At 47.3% G+C, this 10,968-nt stretch overlaps 1 protein-coding gene across 1 annotated transcript; it reads left to right on the top strand.

The window, feature by feature from the left end:
• Positions 1-1,660: 1,660 nt before the first annotated feature.
• Positions 1,661-10,501, top strand: MUL1 (mitochondrial E3 ubiquitin protein ligase 1). Its single transcript, XM_012440053.2, has 4 exons — positions 1,661-1,903; positions 6,649-6,736; positions 7,776-7,896; positions 8,534-10,501. Exons 1-4 carry the CDS (start codon positions 1,784-1,786, stop codon positions 9,261-9,263), a joined length of 1,059 nt encoding a protein of 352 aa, XP_012295476.1. The 5' UTR covers positions 1,661-1,783; the 3' UTR covers positions 9,264-10,501.
• The last annotated feature ends 467 nt before the right edge of the window (positions 10,502-10,968 follow it).

Raw genomic sequence — 10,968 nt, 5'->3', positions numbered from 1 at the left:
AGAGATTCCTGGCAGGGCGCAGTGGCTCACGCCTGTAATCCCAGTACTTCGGAGGCCAAGGGAGGCAGATCACTTGAGATCAGGAGTTCAAGAATAGTCTGGCCAATATGGTGAAACCTCATCTCTACTAAAAATACAAAAATTAGCTGGGCATGGTGGTGCACTTGGGAGGCTGAGAGACGAGAATCGCTTGAAGTCGGGAGACAGAGGTTGCTGTGAGCTGAGATCATACCACTGCACTCCAGCCGGGTGACAAAATGAGATTCTGTCTCAAAAAAAAAAAAAAAAAAAAGGAAAAGAAAAGAATAGAAATTCCCACATATTGTTCATAAGCATAAAATTGGACATTATGGAGAAAAATTAGACAATGTTGATCAACGGTGCCCACACCCACTGACCTACCAATTCTACATCTCTAGAAATTCTCCCTATGTAAATACTCATAAATATGAACATGAAAATACAAGAATTTAGGCTGAGCGTGGTGACTCAGACTTGTAATCTCAGCACTTTGGGAGGGCAAGTCGGGAGGATCGCTTGAGCCCAGGAGTTCCAGACCAGCATGGGCAACATGGTGAGACCTTGCTGCTAAAAAAAATTTTTTTTAAATTAGCCAGGTGTGGCGTGCACCTCTAGTCCTAACTACTCAGGAGGCTGAGGTGAGTGGATCGCTGGGTGGTAGGCTGCAGGGAGCTATGATTGCATCACTACACTCCAACCTGGGTGACAGAACGAGACCCTGTCTCAAACAAAAAAATTAAAGCATAACCTGTAGGAGATAGCTCAGTGAATGCTGATGTTTAGAAGAAGGATTTGAGTTATCTCTGATTATTTTAGAAAGGAGATGGATTACAGATCAGGGAACAGTCTCTGAATAAGGAGCCCCTGGATTTGACGCCCATCCCTATTGCTTTGGGCTGTATAACCTTAAGCAAATTACTTACCTGAGCCTCAGTTTCCTCATCTGTAACTGCATTATAGCTGTGTTGTGAAGGTTCGATGGGATGGTGCCTGCAAAACTATTTTACTCCAGCACCTGACACATAATAGGCACTCAATGTAGCCGTAACTATTATTTAATAAACAATATGTTGTTCTATGTGGGGATGGAAGATTAAGGGGCTACTTTGGCAATATAATCTACCCTCTTGGAGTAGAGTTGAAGGCTTTGGAGTTGGGTGAATTCCTCTCTAGCACTCACTAGACTTCAAGCACATCATTCGCTAGCCTCCACTGGCCTCAGTTTTCTCAAATGTAAAGTGGCCAGAATAAATTCCAAGTCTTGAGAGTTTGCTCTGAAACTTAAACGTGTACTACTCGTAAGAGTTTAATACACAATTTTTTTCTTTCCTGTCAATCTAATGGCGAAGACATGGAATAACCCATCAAACAGCCCAGTAACCCCAGGAAACAAGAGGGACGGAGACTAGGGCGACGGCAGAGTCAGTTATGGTCGGTACGCTGCGTTTCGAAGGGGACGGCCACGGAGCAGTGGGCGGTCGCTCAACTTCCCAAAAGCTCTCCGACACCCGTCTGGGGAAGACGAGATCCCATTGGAGGCTGCAGCAGCCTGACTGTCACCCGGGCAACCCCGCCTTCCGGTTCGCTCTACAACCCCTTTCCTCCGCTTCCGGTTCCGGCGTCGTGCGTCATCGCTGGGCGACCGATTTCAAGTTTCCGGTCAGGTCAGTCCAGGGGGTGCGGTTGGGCGGAGGGAGGTCGAGAGTCGGGGGTCACCAGGCCTATCCTCGGCGTCAGTCTGCCACCGAGGCTCAGGGCCGCCATGGATAGTGGAGGGCGGCCCTCGCTGTGCCAGTTCATCCTCCTGGGCACCACCTCTGTGGTCACCGCCGCCCTGTACTCCGTGTACCGGCAGAAGGCCCGGATCTCCCAAGAGCTCAAGGTCAGTGCTGAAGCCGGCCTGGCCTCAGCCGGCTCCTCTCTGTCCCAGGTCCTGCGACCCCACGATTCACGTTGGCCGTCCCACTGTCGGACACTGTCCATAAAAGGAAACAGCCTCTGAAGGGTGTTATCCAGCCAGTAAATAGAGGAGTGGGGCAGGATTCGGACTCGGGATAACGGCTGCTCCTCTCCTTTTCTCCCAAGTTCCTCTTATGACTCAGAATGAATCTTGACTTCATTACATTACTCGAAATATATTTATTGAACACTTGGGATACTCCAGGCAGTGAGTAGAACAGATGGAAGTCCCTCCCCTCGTCCCCTCGTGGATATTCCATTTTAGTACGTCTAGATAGCAAACATGTAAATCAGGCGGTGTGACAGATGGTGAGCGGTGCTTTAGAGTAAGGTAGGGGAGAGAGGACATGGAATGCTGGAGAAAGGGGGATCTCCTATGTAAATAAGGTGACATTTGAGCAGAGCCCAGGAGGAGATGAGGGGTCTTGCAGATATCTAGCGGGAAGACGGAGGAAACAGCAAGTGCAGATATCCATTTACTGAACCACTCCGCTCCTTGCTTTACAGACGCCTCCTTTTCAATATTATAGTTATTTTTTAAATGGCGCTCTTTTTTTGAACTGTGCTGTATAGTTTACACAACACATTTGCATTATTTTCCGGGTTCAAGCGATTCTCCTGCTTCAGCTTCGCGAGTAGCTGGGATTGCCATGCCCAGCTAATTTTTTTGTATTTTTAGTAGAGGCAGGGTGCCCGGCCACATCATTTTCATGTTTATTCTCTCAATCTCTCTCATACACATCTCTCTCTCTCCTCTCTCTCTCGCCTCTCTTCTCTCTCCTCTTTCTCTCCCCACTCTCCTCTCTCTCCTGTCTTTTCTTTCTTTTTTGTCTTTTCTGTCTTTCTTGATGGAAGCTTGCCCTGTTGCGCAGGCTGGAGAGCACTGGTGCGATCTTGGCTCGCTGCAACTTTCGCCTCCCAGGTTCAAGAGATTCTCCTGCCTCAGCCTCTTAAGTAGCTGGGATTACAGGCACCTGCCACCACACCCGGCTAATTTTTGTATTTTTAATAGAGACAGGTTTCGCCATGTTGGCCAGGCTGGTGTCCAACTCCTGAACTCAGGTGATCCATCTGCCTCAGTTTCCCAAAGGTGTGAGCCACTGTACCTGGCCCACAATCATTTTTTGAAGTAGATAAAATGACAGTTACCACCACACTGCAAATGAGGAAATTGAGAGGAAAGGCCATACAGCTAGTCAGCTTGAAACTTAAATTTAGGTTTTTTGATTCCAAGGGTAGGATTTTAATCTGATTGACATTGCTTTATTGTGACTATCTGACTGTTCCAGAGAGATGGGCCTCTTTAGGTCAGAGACAGGGTATTTATCCATCTTCTTTCCTCTAGCTTCTAACAGTACTTGACAAGTGGTAGATGGTCAGTACGTGTTTGTGGGTTCCTTTCGGCTTAAGTTTCACAAGACAACAGCTAAAGACCTAACTTAATTTGATGTTTCTATGAAAGATGGATTCCTAAACCTGACTAACTTCATTATCATTTGTTTTCAGTAAGGGTTCAGAAACCAATGTGTGGGCCGGGCTGGGTGATAAGAGCAAAACTTCATCACACACACACACACACACACACACCCACACACACCCCACCACCACCACCACCACCACCAACAACAAAAAAACCCAAAAACGAATGTGTGAAATCTCTGCTATGAGGGAGTTTTGGAATCTGGGAAGAACCAAGTTATGAGGCAATTGAATTTGCTGTGCAGTGGTATTCTAGTGAGATTCCAGCTGCCCTGTATTTCATCTAATTAAATAATCAAGTTACTCCTGAAGTGATTAGCTCTGTGAAACTGATACTTCACTTTCTGACTTCAAACCACTTTGGCTTCAAGTTGGCTGGAAGTGGGATTTTTTTGAAGCAGTGAACTCTTTAGGCCCCATCTTTGTGTGACCTTAAAACCTTTGCCAATCAGTTCCTAAACGAGGATAAAATAGCCCCTTCCTGCAAAAAGAGTTGGGAGTCTTTAATATTTTAGATTCTATTTTCTATTTCTTCTTCTCTTTCTCCCTCCCTTCCTTCCTTTTCTTTCTCTTTGTCTTTCCTTCCTGTCCTTCATTTCTTTTCTTTTTTTCTGTGTGTTGTTGTTTTTTTGACAGGGTCTTACTCTGTTGCCCAGGCTGGAGTGCAGTGGCACAAACATAGCTCACTGCAGCCTCGTGCTCCCAGGCCCAAGCCAGCCTCCTGCCTCAGCCTCTTAAGTAGCGAGGACTACAGGTGCTCACCACCATGCCCAGCTAGTTTTTATTGTTCCTAGAGATGAGATCTTGCATGTTGCCCATGCTGGTTTTGTACTGTTGGCTTCAAGCAGCCGTCCCACTTTGGACTCCCAGAGTGCTGGGATTACAGGTCTGAACTAACATGCCCATCCTAGATTCTATTTTTTGATCAGATGACAAAACTTCTGAGTGGGGCTTGTGTCCTATCCTGTGTATCTCTCATAGCGAGGAGAATGCATACTGATTGCATGTCTCCTATGTGCCAGCCTCTGGGCTGGATTCTTTCACACCTTAAAGTTCATTTAACCCACATAAAAATCCTGTGAAATTGTGTTTTCCCCGTCCTTTATGGTTTTGGAACCTGAGACTCAGATAAATGAAGTTGTCCCAAGTCACAGTGGATGCATTGGAGCTTGATTCCACTCCAGATCTTTCCGATTGTATTCTTCCTCTTCCCCCTTTAAAATTCGAATTGGCCATCCTGAGATGAACACTTTACTGTCTGACTCAGGGCAAATCACTTCACCTCTCTGAGCCTGTTTCCTTATCTGTAATTGGTGATGATAATGTCTACTGTATAGGGATGATGGGAGCATTAAGTGGTTTATGCATTTAAAGTGCCTAGCCTGGTACATAGTATATTTAAATGCTTATTTATTCATTAATTTATTCATCAAATAATGTGATAAATGCTTGCAGTTATCAGCAATAGGGGGATAGCAGTGAACAAGACAAACAATGTCCAAGCCCTCCTAGGGTTTAACATTTTAGTGGAGGGAGACAGATAATACCTGAGTAAATTGTTAGTTGTTATTGCTGTTATTGTGGTATCTTCAGTGTCAGTGGCTAAGAAATTTTGATTGACCTTGTTCCTGTCATTTACTGTGTAACAGTAGCTTAAACTCAGAGTGACCTTCGTATACATCTCGTATCTCATCACCTCTTTAGAGGTTACTGAATCTGGCATTCTTAAGAGTTCTTTCTGGGAATACCCTGAAAGCAGAGATGGTCCTTTATACTTCTCTGAATATCTAACATCCAGCATAGTGCCTGGCACATAGATGCTCAGGAAATAATTGTTGATTTTATTCCTTTTGTCTTATTTTTGAAACAGCAGTAACAGACTTGGTTTCCTAAGTGCAGCGGGTTGGACACTCTGAATTGGAATTGGGAGGAGAACTAGGAATTGTTAGAGGAAGACAGCAGCAGAAGGAACCGTGCCCACTTAATTATGACCATGAAAAAGGCAAAAAGTAGAACAGACTGGGTGCAGTGGCTCACACCTGTAATCCCGGCACTTGGGGAGGCCGAGACGGGGGGATCGCTTGAGCTCGGGAGCTCAAGACCAGCTTGGGAAACATTGGGAGGCCCTGTCTCTACAAAATAAAAAAATTTGCCAGATGTGGTGATGCATGCGTGTGGTTTCAGCAACTTGAGGGGCTGAGGTGGGAGGATCACTTGAGCCTGAGAGGTTGAGGCTGCAGTGAGCCATGATTGCACTGCTGCACTCCAGCCTGTGTAACAGAGACCCCATCCCAAAAAAAAAAAAAAAAAAAAAATACAATGGGCCGGGCACAGTGGCTCACGCCTATAATCCCAGCACTTTGGGAGGCCGAGGTGGGTGGATCATGAGGTCGAGAGATGGAGACCATCCTGGTCAACAAGGTGAAACCCCGTCTCTACTAAAAATACAAAAATTAGCTGGGCATGATGGCGCGCGCCTGTAATCCCAGCTACTCGGGAGGCTGAGGCAGGAGAATTGTTTGAACCCAGGAGGCGGAGGTTGCGGTGAGCTGAGATTGCGCCATTGCACTCCAGCCTGGGTAACAACAGCGAAACTCTGCCTCAAAAAAAAAAAAAAAAAATAGAATGGCATTTGGCACCAGTCAACAGAGACTTGCCCTGTTGAAGCAAAGGCAACCTCCCGTCTTGTATTTTTAATAGTACACAATGCAGAGCATTGGTTTGTAAAGATGTGGTAATATTAATAATAACACCTACCAGTTCTCAAACCACTACCACGTGCTAGGCAATAGATTAGGTGCTTTAGACCTGAACCCTTTGATCATAGCTATGTGTTGTCAAGAAGAGATTGAATGATGTTCAGTCTGTGGTATGTAAACTGACTAGTACTTTTTCTATTTTCTCTAAAAAGTCTCACATGAAAAGGAGTGTAGGTTTTGGCTAACTGGAAAAAGAATGTATGTGGCACCCCCATTCTGCAGTGATGGAAGAGGGCAGAGGCATGGCTCCATTCCTGTTGATGTACACAGCTTTGAAATCTGATTCTATGTAGTCACCTTCCTGTCTAATTTCCTTATTCTCTTAACACACAAAAAAATAGAATCTTTTTATTTTTTTGCCCTTAAGTTTGATTGAGCATGTCAGTGTTCAATGGCTAATTTATTTATTTATTTATTTATTTGCATTTAGGGAGCTAAAAAAGTTCACTTGGGTGAAGATTTAAAGAGTATTCTTTCAGAAGCTCCAGGAAAATGTGTGCCTTATGCTGTTATAGAAGGTATGTTTGCTTTTTGGTCAATGGAAAATAACTTCCTTTTTCCGAAAGATTGATAAAGATAATCTTGGCTAATATTAAGTGCCTTTTGTGGTATTGGGTCCATGGTCCAGAACATACTTTGGGGTTAGAAAGATGTGGGTTATTGCTTTGTGATCTCTAAGATTACCAAACCTTTCTGAACCACTTTTGTCCGATCTTGAAAATAATGCTTACCTTTATGGGGTTGTTATAAGACAAATTATGTGATCCAGGTAAAGTGCTTAGGAGAGTGCTTCTAGAATGTGACTTATGGTGATCAGAATGTCATTGTTTTGATAAATTAGCAAAAGTCAACTGAAAACATTTAATTTAAAAAATTTTTAAATTAAAAAAATTTTTTTTGAGGCCAGGAGTGATGGCCCATGCCTGTAATCCCAGCACTTTGGGAGGCTGACATGGGCCGATCACTTGAGCTCAGGAGTTTGAGACCAGCCTGGCCAACATGGTGAAACTCCGTCTCTACTAAAAATATAAAAATTAGCTGGGCATGGTGGCACATACCTGTAATCCCAGCTACTTGGGAGGCTGAGGCAGGAGAATCGCTGGAACTTGGGAGGTGGAGGTTGCGGTGAGCCAAAATTGCGCCACTGCACTCCAGCCTGGGTGACAGAGTGAGACTCTGTCTCAGATAGTCTTGGCTCTGTCACCCAGGTAGCTGTAGTATGGTGGCATGAAGTATAGTGACATGATCATAGCTCACTGCAGCCTCAAACTCCTGAGCTCAAGTGATTATCCTGCCTCAGCCTCCCAAGTACCTGGGACCACAGGCACATGCCACCATGCCCTGCTAACTTTTTTATTTTCTGTAAAGATGGAATCTCTCTATGTTGACCAGGCTGGTCTCAAACTCGTGGCCCAAGTGATCCTTCTGTTTTGGCCTCCCAAAGTGTTGGGATTGTAGGTGTGAGCTACTATGCCAGACCAGAAAACACATTTTAAATTACCTGAAAGGAGAGGGCAAAAAAATTCTTCAGAAATAATAGAATTTGTGTCCACTTAGGAGCTGTGCGGTCTGTTAAAGAAACACTTAACAGCCAGTTTGTGGAAAACTGCAAGGGGGTAATTCAGCGCCTGACACTTCAGGAGCACAAGATGGTGTGGAATCGAACCACCCACCTTTGGTATGTATCACTTCTCCACTGGCCAAAACCCTTGCAGTTGGTCCATTCAGATGCTGTGGTCCTGGGTGCTGTTGCTGTGTCTTCAGCATCTCCTGAGACAGGTGGAAGACCAGTCTGTTCATGCGGGTCATGTTCTTGTGTGTCATCTGTGGGCCTCCTTCATCAGAATCACCTAGGCATCTTGTTGAAATGCAGGTTTCTGGGCTCCCTTCCAGACTTACCCAACCAGAATTTCCAGGATCAGGGACCTGGAATCTGTTGTTAGGCATACTGAAGTTTGAGAACCACTGATTTTTGAATTAGTAATTTCAGTATTTCCTAAAGTGCTTTTGTGCCATCACATGAAATATCAATTTTTCAACTGGTCCTACTGAGTTTTGTTTTAGATGTTTGTTTTACAGTGGAAACAGAAATGAATGGTTTCTGCAGTCTGTGGCGGTGTTTCTTGCCCACTGATAATCGCCCCAGGACCTAAAACTGGAGCCTCCTTGTTAGGAGGCACCTGGAGATAGTGATCTTACTGTCTTGTTCCAGGTACTTCAAACTCCACTCTGTCCTCCGCATTTAGCTGATCTCCAGCTCTGCCTGGGCGTTTGGTGTTTGCTGCCCTGTATCTTCAGTTCTCTTCTTCTTTTAGGAACGATTGCTCCAAGATCATTCATCAGAGGACCAACACAGTGCCCTTTGACCTGGTGCCCCACGAGGATGGCGTGGGTGTGGCCGTGCGCGTACTGAAGCCCCTGGACTCAGTGGATCTGGGCCTAGAGACTGTGTATGAGAAGTTCCACCCCTCGATTCAGTCCTTCACTGATGTCATTGGCCATTACATCAGCGGTGAGCGTCCCAAAGGCATCCAGGAGACCGAGGAGATGCTGAAGGTTGGAGCCACCCTCACAGGGGTTGGCGAACTGGTCCTGGACAACAACTCTGTCCGCCTGCAACCGCCCAAACAAGGCATGCAATACTATCTCAGCAGCCAGGACTTCGACAGCCTGCTGCAGAGGCAGGAGTCGAGCGTCAGACTCTGGAAGGTGCTGGCGCTGGTTTTTGGCTTTGCCACATGTGCCATCCTCTTCTTCATCCTCCGGAAGCAGTATCTGCAGCGGCAGGAGCGCCTGCGCCTCAAGCAGATGCAGGAGGAGTTCCAGGAGCATGAGGCCCAGCTGTTGAGCCGAGCCAAGCCTGAGGACAGGGAGAGTCTCAAGAGCGCCTGTGTTGTGTGTCTGAGCAGCTTCAAGTCCTGCGTCTTTCTGGAGTGCGGGCACGTATGTTCCTGCACTGAGTGCTACCGCGCCTTGCCAGAGCCCAAGAGGTGCCCTATCTGCAGACAGGCGATCACCCGGGTAATACCCCTGTACAACAGCTAAGGGTTTGGAAGCCACACAGCTTGACATGGAAGCACCCCTGCCCCTTTCCAGGGATTTTTATCTCGAGGCCTTTGGAGGAGCATTGGCGGGGGTAGCTGTCACCTCCAGGTATGATTGAAGGAGGAATTGGATAGAAACTCTCCAGACCCACGCCTCCAACAGCAAGATGCTGCCTTTCTCACCCGAGAGGGGACCCTGTCCATCTGGGTCCTGAGAATCAGAGCCCTGCCCTGGGAGGGTGCTGTGGCATGGCGTCTCCTTCCAGGAGCCAGATCAGCGTGAGTGTGACTGAAAATGCGTCATCGCTTAAGTACCAAAGCCAGTGATCAACAGCACTTCTGTTCCTGTGTCTTCTGGTTCTTTCTGGTGAATCGTTGATTGTTGTGGACTTGGTGGAGGACTCGGTCAGAGGGGAGGAAAGGCTGGGCCCTGAGTACAGCAGATGCCTCAGGCGCGGCCTCCAAAGACTGCTGCAGCTTTTCTTCCTTTTGCTCGTGCCCTGGGAAACAGTCTTTCTTCAGAATTGTCAGGCCGGGCAGGTCAACCTGTGCTCTTTTCCCCTCGTCTGCTTGCCTCCTAAACGCCTGCACATGTGCATAGAGGATAAAGGAAAGTGAAGTCGGCACATCTGCTTCTGCCCAGATGTGTGGGGCCCTGAGCAACAGATTGAAGAGAGATCATGTGAGGGGCAGTTGGTCAGTCAGCCCTCCTGGTTTTGCCGCTGGCCCTGATTGGAACTCGTACCACTTGGGAGAGCTCAGGGGTGGCCCCTGGTTTTCCCTCCTGGAGAATGAGGCGCAAAGGCTTCGCCTCCCAAAGAATGCAGTGTGGACGCTGCTGTCCTGGTGTCCTGGCTTCACAGCTTCCTTGCAAGGCTTTCACAAGGAAAAGCAGCTGGCCAGTACCCTGAGCAAATGGTCTTTTGGGGCTCCCCGTCCAGCCCGTCGCAGCGTCAACATCCTTGGTGTGCTCATGTTGCTTCTCCTGGTGTCAGCCCCTCCCTATGTTACCATTTGCCCCTCACCAGCCCTTGGTGAGCCTTTGAGTGCAAGACAAGTGGGGCTGCCTTTTGCCACCTCTGAGTAGTCAGAGTTCACATACACAGCTTTTTTATTGCCCTTTTTTGCCTCTGAATATTCATCTCATCATCCTTTGTGCAGGGGGGTGTTCTCAGGGGCCGACACTAGTGCAGTGTAGTGTCCAGTGTGAACAGCACAAATTAAACATGTTGCAAGCAAGTGCTAGCCTGTTGCTTTGTTAAGAGTTAAATGGCTAAGCCGAGGTGTTCCCAGGATGGGATTGAATCCCTGCCACAATGGAGTGAAAGGTGGGGAGCTTGAGGCCTCTGTGTCCTTTTCCTTGGCTGTAGTGGTTTGGGGCTCCCCCAGATGGTGTGATGAGGAGGCCGGGATGCCGGCCCCCTGGGCAGGAATCTGGACAGCCCACCTGAGGGTCTTACGTGCCTTGCTGACAGTCTTCTAAGAAGTCTGTCATGACATCCTACAAACCAGGGCAGTGAGATTTTACTTGCTGGGAGAATGGGATGGGGTGCTGGGGGACAGCAAAGAGGAAATGAGCATTTAGCAATGCTGCTGTGCACGAGCTATTGTGCCGTGTGCTGTTTCAAACTCACTTCAGAGTGGGTTCATCCTCACAAAACCCCTGCAGGCGGAGCCCCGGGATCTGCTGTGTAGGTGAGGAAGTA

The sequence above is a fragment of the Aotus nancymaae genome, unplaced genomic scaffold (genome assembly GCF_030222135.1).
Source record: "Aotus nancymaae isolate 86718 unplaced genomic scaffold, 86718_ANA_hifiasm-v0.15.2.pri h1tg000053l, whole genome shotgun sequence".
Taxonomy (NCBI): domain Eukaryota; kingdom Metazoa; phylum Chordata; class Mammalia; order Primates; family Aotidae; genus Aotus; species Aotus nancymaae.
This window is presented reverse-complemented; position numbering and strand designations above follow the sequence as displayed.

Excerpts from the sequence above, each read along its gene's own strand:
- MUL1 (XM_012440053.2), top strand. The coding sequence starts at position 1,784 with ATGGATAGTGGAGGGCGGCCCTCGCTGTGCCAGTTCATCCTCCTGGGC. Across the intron at positions 1,904-6,648 it reads GGATCTCCCAAGAGCTCAAG|GGAGCTAAAAAAGTTCACTT; the intron begins GTCAGTGCTGAA and ends ATTTGCATTTAG. Across the intron at positions 7,897-8,533 it reads AATCGAACCACCCACCTTTG|GAACGATTGCTCCAAGATCA; the intron begins GTATGTATCACT and ends TTCTTCTTTTAG.